Source organism: Babylonia areolata, chromosome 19 (assembly GCF_041734735.1).
Source record: "Babylonia areolata isolate BAREFJ2019XMU chromosome 19, ASM4173473v1, whole genome shotgun sequence".
NCBI lineage: Eukaryota > Metazoa > Mollusca > Gastropoda > Neogastropoda > Buccinidae > Babylonia > Babylonia areolata.
Window position 1 is genome coordinate 28,251,749 of NC_134894.1, and position 12,500 is coordinate 28,264,248.

The window sequence follows — 12,500 nt, forward strand, 5'->3', positions numbered from 1 at the left end:
CAGTTTAGGGCACTAACTAGTCAGTCCCACGGGGGGATGATTTAGGATACTGATTGGTCCCCCATGGGACCTGTAGAAGGCGGGAAGGCGGCGGGGAGTCGGGGGTTGGGGGGGGGGGGGGGGGGGGCGGGGTGAGGGGTCGCGGGGGAGGGGAGGGGGTGTTGCGATTTGGGACGTCACACGGGTACTCCGGTGTTGGCTAAAGTGTGCACTTGGCAGAGTCCCGCACTGTCACGGGTCATTAAGTGCTGGGTAGTGAGGATCGTGTCACAGCGTGTGCCTCCCCCTGCTGTTGTTTATGTTCGGTCCACCTGGCACCGAGTCGTTATTCTATTTATAGGTTAACAATGATGTCTTCACAAATAAGGCTAGTAGTGGAGGGGGTAGGGAGGGAATACTAAAATACACTGCGGCAACATTCGGCTTTCTTTCTCGTGGAAGGGTAGTTCGAATTTCACTCCTAAGGTCTCGAGATATTGAGCCTTCTTTAATACGAAAAGTCTACGAGGAACCGTCTATCGTCTATTTATTTTTTTTATTTGTTTGTTTGTTTGTTTATTCATTTATTATTTATTTATTTATCTTTCTGTCTATTTAATTAATGTCTGCCATATAATTGTACACAACTGTTTTGCGTGTGGTAGGCTGTATATATATATTTTTGTATTTTGTGTTAAACGCAGACTTGCGTGTCAGGCGCTTGTATGCTCTCTCTAAATCATGGAGTATGTACACGTACACACGCTACACAGAGATTTCACCCGTCAAAAAATGCAGAGTGTGTAAAAGGATTGATTCCAAGAGCTTGACATGCCCATGTTATTCGGTGTTAGATTCTGGTTCATCTTTATTGTTGTCCAATATGAGCGTTAACGCTTAAGATGTTCATGCAGGTCGGTTTAAGATTGATTAAAACTCAGCTTGTTTGATCAACATAATTGTCAAGTCGAAATGATGTTGACTCTCTTCAAATAATCGAATATGGTATCAGGGGAAAAGATTTTTAGTTATCTTCTCAACAATATAAAAATCGTGTGGGAAACCAGTGAACATCTCAGACGACGAAACAAAATGGGCATGAAAATATTCGAAAATTCTTTTTTTTTCTCTCTCTCTCTCTGTCTCTCTCCTTTTTAATAGTATCGAAAAAAAATGAAGACGATAAAAGCGACAGTTGCGCTTAATTTTCAACAATTTTCAACGGGATTCTTATTTTTCTCCGAGCCCAAAGAAACGAAAAAGCTGGTCACAGCTCAAAAACTCCTCACATATCCAAAAACGAAATAGCTGGTCATATCACAAAAACTCAGAACTTACCTACAACACACACTCGTAAACGCCATGCAATAAACGACAGATTTGCACACAAAGGTAACGAAACTAGAAAGTGTTTATTTCCAGTGAAGTGATGTGCAAGCCATAAGTACCTCACCCCTCTACACGCCGTCCCCTCCAAAAAGGAAAGGTTAACACGAATGGCATTGGCAAATGGTCGTTGTTTCCTTTTGTAAATTGGTAGTTCTTCAGAATTGATTACAAACCCCATTCAGTCTGTATCTGAAGACAAACACTGCCAATAAACGAAAAGCAACCGCTTATAATTAGGGTCTCTCTTGCATGGCTTGAATGCTCTTAAATGAAATTTGAGTGAACATTCGATGAAGGGAAAGAGAAGTATTATGAACTGGGGGTGGGAGGAGGGTTGGGGAAGGGGATATTATATAGATATATAATTTTAAAATTAGTAGCTGGAAAAGTGTTTCTTAGTTATGACGTGACGTCAATAACGAGAGGCAATAATCCATGAAGGATTAAATGGGTACTTTGTATTTAAAAAAAAAAAGAAGTAATAATAGTAATAAGATTTCAAACTTGCGTGTGGTAGTGGTGGTAGTTTATAAGATCATGCTCGTGCCTGTATGCGCGTTCAAGCGCGCATGCTCAGGTATGTTTTTGTGTTCTTCGCCAGCGTCCTTGCTCTTTATGTAAGCACTAAACGGTGTTTACCACTGACGTTCTACGAGGAAAAGCAGTCACCCGATAAGGCTCAAGTGCTATATGATAAAACCTCTCCACACCTTCCCCTTTGCATAACCACCACACATGTCCGTGTCAGTTACTTCTAAGCATACGTACTACACTTTTGAATGACGTATGTATGCGTGTTCGAATGCGTTCAAGTTTGTTTGTTGGTTAGGTTTAGTTTTGTTGTTTTTGGTGGTGGTGGTGGTGTGTGTTTTTGGTCACACACAGTGGCCATCTATGAGAAATGTGATTGACTGGTCATTGAAAGCGTACGGATGTGTCTTGTGTGAACGTGTGCAGGACACCTCGCGGTTTACGCACGCTTTCTTGTCCCGTCTGGGCACTTATTCACGCAACACCCTGGTTCTGTCCATGCAGGTAATTTGGGTTACCCATGACCTGACCTGAGTGTGGCTGTCCATAACCGACTAACTTTTCACCCCGTGTATCATCTTTTTTTTTCTCCTCCAGTGATATTTACGCGAGCAGCTTCTGGCTAACTAACCCCAGCTTTTCACCTGTGTACATGCACGTTCGATTGTGTGGATTTATAGACTTCTCTTTTTTTTTCTTTCTGTTCTTCATCTTTTATATGTTGTGGGCGGTGGTCGTGGTAGTGGTGGTGTTGAACCTCAGCCGTTATTTATCGTTGCGTGGTACCCTCTTTAGTCCGTTCATTTCCCAGTAGTTCCCTCTCTGCCTTTCTCTGTCCTCATCCAGCGTGGCGTTCCTTTCGATTCCCCTTTTTATGTACGTTCATTGTTATTTGTGTTGTACCCTTCCGTTCTTGACTCCTGGTTTTTATGCTGTCAATGTTTTGTGTCTTGCCTTTTCAGTTCTTTTTGTGTGTGTTTGTTTTTAACATCCTTTGACGTTGTCTTTCCCCACAATCTTTGAAATGAATAGTCTCATTTTCTCCGTTTGGCAAGATAGTTCCACTGTATTTGTTTTTTGTTGTTTTTATTGGGTTTTTTCTAGTTTGTTCTTCAAACCCCCTCCCCAGCCCCTTCTTCCCTTCCCATCCCTTTTTCTTTTCTTTAGTGCTTTCTTCACTGTTCTGTAGTTCACCTTTGCTCTTACCCAACTGTCAGTTGCTTTTCTTTTATTTCTTCCTGATTTATTTAATAGTTTGTTTTTTGTCATCTTTCGCAAGCTTTCTTTCTTTTTTTTTTTTTTTAATCAATGCATCGAACTTGCAAGTTCCATTCTCCGCTCACCTTCTACTTCCAATATTGCGCGGATTGACTGCACTGGTTTTCCATCTCCGTTAAAGGCAGTTGCTTTCCCGAACCTCACTCGCTACTTATTCGGTAATGATATTATTGTTCATGCCGTCAGTCACCCGTGTGCTTTTATCTGGTAATACGATAGCAGTTTGTGTCCATTGTGTGTGTTTTCTGTGTTATCTCTCACGCTGATCGTCAGTGGGGTTTCGATTGCTGCACTGTGTAACTGAGGTGACAGGTAAGGTAAGAAACATATTCATTGTGGCGGCGTACTTGTGTGTTCCGCTGTCTGATCGTTCATCGATCCATCGATCGGAGAGCTTGGTGACGTCCGAGGCGCCATCATGCGTGCACACTGTCAGTATCATTCCTGTCCATTAGCAAATGAGGGATCTGAAGTGCCTTGTCATGTTGATCCACGGATGGGGGTGGCATGGTGGGGTGGGCGATGCGTTAATGGTGTGATTTCATGCTGTGCGAGCACCCGTACCTCTTTGGCCGGCCCGATGCTGTGAGCATTGCACTTTGCTCAGTCTGTTGAGGGATTGCCATTTTAACGCCATTTGTGTGTGTGTGTGTGTGTGTGTGTGTGTGTGTGTGTGTGTGTGTTTCCCTGCCATCCAAATGCTTGATCACTGCAGATGTTTTTGTATTTTTTCCGTGTCACTGCCCGTGTCCATCACGTTATTCGTGTCTTTGATGTCTGCAATGTGAATAACCTAAGCTGACACTCCGTACACGGTAACGCTCCAGATTGCACCGTTCTCTGTCAGGATTATTTGGTTTTTATTGTTCTAAATATACGTTTTATTTTCCTTGTTAATTAAGTCTTGTTCACAGAAAATTTTGACTATTGAGGCTGAGATTCTTCAGTATCTGTATATATATATATATATATATATATATATATATATATATATATATATATATATATATATATATACCTTTCCTTTCATTAAATGATGTTTGAGTGAAATATGTAAAGATGAATGTCGATCTCAATGCAATGCTTTAATGAGCCTTTCTTTAACTTCGTACTTGTGTGTTTTGTACTGAAAACAAAACAAAACAAAAACAAAGCAAAAAACAAAAAAGCAAAAACAAAAACAAACAAAAAAACAAAACAAAAAACAACCAACAACAGTGGTCACTTACAAGCGCACAAATCACACGCAAAAGACATGGTTCAGAAGACAAAATTGATCAGACGTTGCTGCCTTGATCAAAGTGGTGTAAAATAATTACAATGTGGTCACCTGGTCAGAGGTGAGCGGTGGTGGAAGCAGCAGAAAGCCATTGATGGATGCTGTGCTGTGTGTGGTGTTGCAGCGCTTCGTGCATCACTTCCGTTATGTGGCCCTGTGCAGCTGCAACAAGCTGTGGGGGCCGAGGGTAAGCCAGCAGCATGGCAACCCACCCACCCACCCACCCATCCACCCTTTTTTCTTCAAAGTCCTGCCGCTTGTCCTCTTCCTTGCTTTTGTTCTCGGGCAAATCAGATCCTCCCGGTTTGCGTTCTGGTGGTGGCGATGGTGGTGTTATCGTTGTTGATTTTGTTGTTTAGCCCAGTTCTCCTTTTCGACCCCAGACTTCCTCGCTCGATGTAGCCCGCGCACCTGCCTTTTTTTTCTTTTTTTGCCTCTCTCTCTCTCTCTCTCTCTCTCTCTCTGTCTCTCTCTCTCTCGTCGCGTGCCTTCCTTCCGCGCTGAACCTTCGCCTTGATTCAAAAGCTCTTACCCTCCCGCATCTTTTTGTCTTTCTGTGTCTCTCTCTTATCTCTCTGTTTCTAGCTCTCTGTCTGTCTCTGTCTCATTCCTGCCTGTCTGTCTGTCTCTGTCTCTCTCTCTCTCTCTCTCTCTCTCTCTCTGTTCTTCAATTTTCTACTTTTACATATGTCTCTCTTTTAATGTTGCTCAGCTCGCTGGGAAAAAAAGTACCTCCGGGTAATAAATATGTTCTCCCCAAACTCTTCACAATCACGAACCTGTCAATTAAGAATAAGTCATTTGCCGCCCTTTATGGCGACTGCCTCACTGTGGCCAGACCCTTAAAAGTCTTCATCGTTCTTTCTGTCCTCTGCTGCTCCAAAAACTGTGCATGCTTTGGACCCAGCGTCTTCACTCCTGCTCCCCGTATCTGCCCATTCTTTTGTTGCGTGCCTTTCGTTCAGCTGTCAGCCCGGTTTATCAAAGTGAAGGCCCAGTTTTCAGATCAGCTAGCTTCGGTCTTATTCCCTCCTCTTCTTCTGCGCAAATCTCCCACCATTTCCGCTAGTCCAAGAGCCCATGCTGTCATCGCTGGGTGCTTCGCAGGAACCTGTCTCTTGGGAGTGTTAATCGATGCACGATCTTTTGTGATATAACAGTGACCTCCTACTATCTTTATATTAACTGCATAACCCACAATAGGTAACAGCGTTGAGCTTTTTTTCTGTCTTTTTTTCCTTTCTTGTTTGCGCGGCAATCATCATATGCCATTCATTCTACCCCGACGAACTTTTCCACGGAAAAAAATAATGCTGAAGGATTTGTTATGCATTAATGTATGTCACTGCGGAAATGTCACATGTCTGTAGGAATGAAAAAAAGTCGCATTTGTAAACCAGAAGAACGGTGTTAACAAAACGAAGGGTAAATGCATGTAATACATCCACATTGCGCCCGAAGTAGGAAGTATGCTAATTTGTAACCGGAACGTTCAGGGCCGAAAACCACACACACAAAAAGTAACAACAACAACTAAAAAAAAAATTAAAAAATAAAAGAGAGAGAAAAAAAGAAAGCTTGTGATGTGGATGAAGACATAGCTTACAATATTTGTCATAAAACCTAACCCTAACCACAGCTCAACAGTATGTCGTTTTTGTCCCCCCCCCCCCCCCCCCCCCCCAACAGTATGGTTTCGTTTTGTTCATCTGCTTACAGCACTTAACTCTCTTTTATATCGTAGCTGCGTGGCTGTGTGCATAGCTATCAGTGAAATTCGGCAGTCACTTGAGTTGGTGTTGGAAATAAGTTTGCTCTCAACGCAAATAAGTTTTAAAAGCTACATAAGCAGCATTGATGTTCAAAACATCGCTTTGTGCTGACTGCTGGAGATGACAGCTGGCTTGAAAACATCCTGGTAAGCTTTGGAATGCTGTACATGTTGAGGTGGCTACCAGAACGATCTTTTTTTTCCCCCGCCTGTTGTTCACGGGTCTTAACTTGCCGCTCCTGCTCTCGGAAAACAGCACATGGTAAACTGGCCATTCAGTGCAGCAGTATTGTTTTGCTCTTTTTTTCTGAACACGTCATTTCACTTGGTGTTCGGTATAGTGTGCTGGTTCGACTACTTTGCCGTTTTCCTCCTCCTCTTCCTCCTGCTCTTGCCTCTGCTTCTGCTTCTCCTCTTCCTTCCCCTCCTCCCCCTACTCCTCTTATTCCTTATCTTCCTGTTTCTCCTCTTCTCCTCTTCCTTCGCCTCCTGTCCGTTTTGACTCACCAGCTATTGCACCATATTATTTTTGCACTGCAATATATTTCTTTCTCGCTGCTGTTAAAAAAGAACTCGCACTGCACCATGTATTCTTTCTTCTTCTTTTTTTTTTTTTTATCCCGCTTCCTACCAATATGGGAGCCAAGGTTGGAATCGCTTGTGTGTTCTCTTCTCTCGCAGAACGCAATATTTAATAATCCATCGAATATGTGGTGGGTATGTATGCATTCAGTCTGACCTGTCACCAAAAGTCCACTGTTTAATGTAGCGCTGCAGTGTTGTAGTCCTGTATGTTCATGTCATATTTGATTGTGTATGCGTTTTATTTGTTCATGACACCGTGGTGCCTAAAAGTGCATGTTTATAACACCTGTATTAGAAGTACAGACACTGTATAAAATGCTTCCACTGTGTTTGGTGGCAACTCTACGAGATATTAGCACTGCTCATACTAATATGCTTTTTTTTAATTCTTGGAAGAAGGAAGCAGTAACATTCAAATAAAAAGGTAAATGAATAAATGAATACATGAATTAAAGTTAAACTGTTTTGTTTTCGTTATACGACATCATTGGCTTTGTTTTACTTAGTTTTCTCTCTCTCTCTCTCTCTCTCTCTCTCTCTCTCTCTCTCTCTCTCTCTCTCTCTCTCATTCACTTACTCACTCACTCGCGCGCGCATTCTTGCGTGCGTCCACAACTAAAACCTCAGTGCACACTGCTTGAACAATACAAAGAACAGTTTTCTGAACAATGTTTTGCGAATCTGTTTTAGCTTTGTCTTTTTTAAACAATATTATCCACACTACTAATGATATAATATTCGATTACACGTGTGTGTGTGCGTGTGTGTGTGTGTGTGTGTGTGCGTGCGTGCGTGCGTGTGTGTGTGTGTGTGTGTGTGTGTGTGTGTGTGTGTGTGTGTGTTGGGGGTGGGGGGCGGGCGTGTTGTAAATAAAAAAAACAACTAATCTTGATGAGTGTATCTACCAGTATCTGAATGGGGTTCTGAATAGTGATTACTGTTGATAACCTGTTTGGTGTCTCTGTGCTTCGTATCCTGCGTGCTGCACAGTGAAAGCCATGCCACGACCCTATGACAACGCCTAAAATGTGATTTTTTTTTTTTAATGTGCTGGAGCTCAAGGAATGGTGATGGCTGAAACGCTTGCTTTAAGTAACATGCTGCTGTTTAGAAATCGTCGCTTTCCCGCCTAGCTTGTTCCGCTTTCAGTGGCTTTTATCCAGCTAATTAGTCGTATGGATTTTTGTTTCGTCAGGAATCGTTTGTGGTTGTCATGATTTTGCAAATAACTTAATGATTAAATCTTCCAAGCAGGTGAGTATTGGTGCGTGGCTCGTATTTGAGGACACATATGGCTGACAATTGATAGCATTTTAAAAAGCTGTGTTGTGCCCGTTCCTGGTTGTTGTTTTTTTTATGTGTGAGATGTCATTTGATGAAAAGAATCTGTGGTGGGATTGAAGAGGCGAGGGTGGAGGAATTCACATCAAAGGATGGGAAAAGTCAAATTAGCAGACATATAATTCCAGCTGCATGATACAAGTGGTGTATATACAGAAAAAAATGAATATAAGATATACAGACCTGGGCGTCAGATCTCTCTCTCTTTCAACTCTCTCTCTCTCTCTCTCTCTCTCTCTCTCTCTCTCTCTCTCTCTCTCTCTCTCAAAACAAAAGAGGTCTCAATTTCTCCAAGGTATTTTACATATGTTCATACATACAGCAAACAAGGTACACACGTATCTTAACAATCCATTGCTTTGGTCCGGTTTCCATGGGAAGAATTCACTCATATTAATGCAGTTTCATCATCCGTGAGTCTTGTTATGACCACTTGTCATTCATATTCCCAAGGTGAGTCATGTATTGGTCTACTTCACTTTTCTGACCTCAGGTAACAGACCAGATCTTCCCCTACTCCCACACCTCACCCACACCCCTGCCCCTTTATTCTCCTTTCTCTCCACCCCCCTCTCCCGCCTCCGCCCTTCTGTTCATACATGTCTGGTGGAACTCCCGAAATAAATTTGACCGCTCTAAAGAGTAGCTCTTAACGACTCTGTACAGTGCACGAAGCTGAACTCATTTGACGATAGTGTCTCTCATTGTCCGAGACTATGACTAAGTGGCCGCTGATTATGACCGGCAGACGCGGCAGACCCTGCGGTCAGAACAGTCTGGGATGCATTGTGACCGATGACGTGCTGACCGTTTTATACTAGCCCAGGAGAAATTGGCAAGGCCTGACTGCCGCGTTGGGTCTCCTCCTCCTCTTTATTATTATTATTATTTTTTGTTGTTGTTGTTGTTATTCATGTTTCATTTCTAAGGCAGATACAGCGTTGCGTATATGGATCAGTCCGCACGCTCTGACACCTACTTGGAACTGAAACTGAAACTGAAACTCTCCGCGACCAAAAAACGACCAGAGAATCTAAAAAGAACGGCTCCGCATAAAATCTCTCTCTCTACTGTGGTTTCATTTATAAATGTTTTATATTGTTTCAACGTTTAAAGTGATTTTGTCTCTGTTTTTAGTTCAACCTCGACGGGCGCAATAGCCGAGTGGTTAAAACGTTGGACTGTCAATCTGAGGGTCCCGGGTTCGAATCACGGTGACGGCGCCTGGTGGGTAAAGGGTGGAGATTTTTACGATCTCCCAGGTCAACATATGTGCAGACCTGCTAGTGCCTGAACCCCCTTCGTGTGTATATGCAAGCAGAAGATCAAATACGCACGTTAAAGATCCTGTAATCCATGTCAGCGTTCGGTGGGTTATGGAAACAAGAACATACCCAGCATGCACACCCCCGAAAACGGAGTATGGCTGCCTACATGGCGGGGGGTAAAAACGGTCATACACGTAGAAGCCCACTCGTTTGCATACGAGTGAACGCAGAAGAAGAAGAAGTTCTACCTCAAGGCTAGACCAGCGCGTTGGGTTTGTGCGAAGGTCAGGCTTCTTGTTTATTTATTTATTTATTTTTACGAAGCAGATGTTGTGCAGCGTATATGGTTCAGTCCGCATGTTTGTCGGTATATCTTGAAACTGAAACACCAACAAGACTTCAGTGAACAGTTAGACGTCATTGTGTGCGTCTGTATCCGATCAGAGTGCTCCACAGCCAGGTCCTACTTTGTGTTGAGTGCCATGCTGCCTTCCTGACTGCCTGCGGTCAGTGCACTGGCGACTTCTGTCAGGAATGGACAATGCCTTGTCCAGTGAAAATCATTTTCTCGTTCAAATGCTCTCTTTCTTTAAAAACAACAACAACAACAACAACAAAAACCCAACAAACTCTGGCCAGTTATTGATCACAAAGCCCCAACAAGCCATTTATTGTCATGGATATGTCATTTTTATTACTTTATTTCAGTCATTTTCCTTCTTTGTACATTTCATTTTTTGTTATATTTTAATGTATTCACCAATCTATTTATTATTGTTTACTTGTCTTAAAGCATTTCAGGCGAATGTTTTGTACATGCCGACGGTAAACTCTCCAGGGCCTGACAAGCGCGGTGGGGTTAAGAGCAGATGTGGTGTGGCGTATATCAGAACGCACACTTTGACGCTTCCTTGAAACTGTAACTGAAATTAAATTTACACTGTCCTCGGATCCGGCTCTATCCATCCAACCCCATTGTGTTTCTCTCTCTCTCTCTCTCTTATATATATATATATATATATATATATATATATATATATATATATATATATATATATATAATGCATATGTATGTATATCTATATTTTTGTATCATAAATTCAATATCTTTTTTGTTTTTGTTACAGAAACAAATTGAAAATTCTAGCATTTCGATTTGTTTAGTCTGAAATCACCAGTCTGTCTGAGCAGTCTATTAATAATCAACAGCATCAACATGCTCACCCCCTTTTGCTCCTCCTCCTTCTTCTTCTTCTTTAGTAACATTTCTTTTTTACTTCGCGATCCGGCAGCTTATAGGTATAAATGCGGGATGACAACCATAGGAAAAAAAGAGACTTTTCCATCAATCCTCCGCCCACACCAGACGAGGCAGTAATTGAAAACGTATGTCCAGACACATTATTGATTTCTTTTTTTTTTCATCTGAAAGAGCAGTGATGAGGTGTGTCTAGACACTGCGAACACGCTTGTGTCCACCTGCAAACAAGTAGAGGTTTGTTGTTGTTCTTGTTTTGGAGACAGAAAGTACAGTCAGCGAGACAACTTCTAGCCACTACCGCTCTTGTATGCATTGTGTCTTATTGAGAGCGATAGAACATGTGTTGTTTGATAATAGTATCTGCCCCTCCACCATTCTCTGTCTGTCTGTCTATCTGTCTCTGTTTTTCACTCACAAGATAACTATAGAGGAATGTCCTTGTTAAATGTATGTGGAAAACTATATAATAATATTCTAAATAAACGTTCAATTATTTGGATTGAAGAAAACAAGCTGTTAAATTAAGCCCGAGCTGGATTTAGTCGCAGAGCTCATATTTTCACTCTTTTATCTTTATTCAGAAGCAATTCGTTCGTCAGAGAAAGTTGTACTTCGCTTTTATAGATTTAAAAAAAAAGCGTAAGATTAGTTTGATAAGTGCCATCTGTGGTCAGTCCTAAGAAAAAAAATGGTTTCAATGGTAAAATGTATCAAGCAATTTAAAGTATGTACAACATCATTAAAGCAAGAGTTCGCGGAGATGGTGAACTAACTGGCGTGTTTGTGTGCCCTAAAGGATTGAAATAAGGATAATTTTTTAGTCCTATTTTATTTTCGTTTTTTATCAATGAGCTGGCAAATGAAATCATTCAAAAAGGAAGCTGTTATTTTGGTGTTATATACTGTTGTTGTTTGCAGCATCAACTGAACATCTCAAGTGACACTGCCAGTAAGATCGGACTGATAGTTAGAAAAAACCCAAGTGGATGTCTTTAGAAAGGGTGGTCATCTTTCTGCAAATGGAAATTGTAAACCAGTATAGATATTTAGGTGTGGTTGTTGTTTTTTTTTATTTCAACAAGTTTATCCTAATCCTGCACACTTAAGGATATGGCAGATAGGGGAAAAAAGGGTATCTTACGACTACTTTGGTCTCTGGGTTCTTTTCGATTGTCAGATACAGCCCATATTAACTGGTTCTGAGGTATGGAGTCTCACAACTGATTATTCTATCATCAAACACGTACATTTATTTGCAATTAAAAGATTACTGAACGTGAGTGTCCAGACACCGAACGCATTAGTGTTCGGCACAATAATACAGGCTGAATCCAACGAGAATGTCTAACGATTGCATTCCATGAAAATCCTACAAAATGCTATGTTATCTTCACTGTAGCAATATGAATAACTGGGTCTCCAATGTATGCTTCATTTTGTATCGTTGAGGATTTGGCTTTGTGTGCGACTAGCAAGGAGTTGGTGATGAGAAAGCCTTTTTGGCGATGTTTGATTGACTGCTATGTACAAGGCTGGAACAGTGACGTAAAGACAAAAGAACGTTATTCATTTTATTTTTTTCTTGGAAGAAAACCACACAATGTCTCACAATTTAATGGCTGTACAGAAACGCCCAGTTAGAAAATATTTAGCAAGAATAAGGCTTGGTGTTTCACCATTAAAATACCATTTATACCGTTTTCATGAGGCTAAGGAGACATGTTTGGATTGTCCATTCTGTGAGGGTGTCTGTCAGTCAGAAACCCACTCAATGCTCACTTGTCCCAGATACCAACAGGTTAGAGAACAGTTTATTCT

General features: G+C 41.6%; 1 protein-coding gene across 4 annotated transcripts in view; it reads left to right on the top strand.

Moving 5' to 3' along the window:
• The window catches only part of LOC143293586 (cGMP-specific 3',5'-cyclic phosphodiesterase-like), a 91,474-nt gene that overhangs the window by 47,814 nt on the left and 31,160 nt on the right, over positions 1-12,500 (top strand). The window contains exons 5-6 of one of the 4 annotated variants that reach the window (XM_076604645.1): positions 2,326-2,403; positions 4,581-4,643. The exons of 1 other annotated variant lie outside the window; for it this stretch is intronic. In XM_076604645.1, coding sequence (XP_076460760.1) covers positions 2,326-2,403; positions 4,581-4,643 — 141 coding nt within the window. The remainder of the gene's footprint in view (positions 1-2,325; positions 2,404-4,580; positions 4,644-12,500) is intronic. 2 more of the 4 variants (XM_076604647.1, XM_076604648.1) reach the window with 2 other exon arrangements.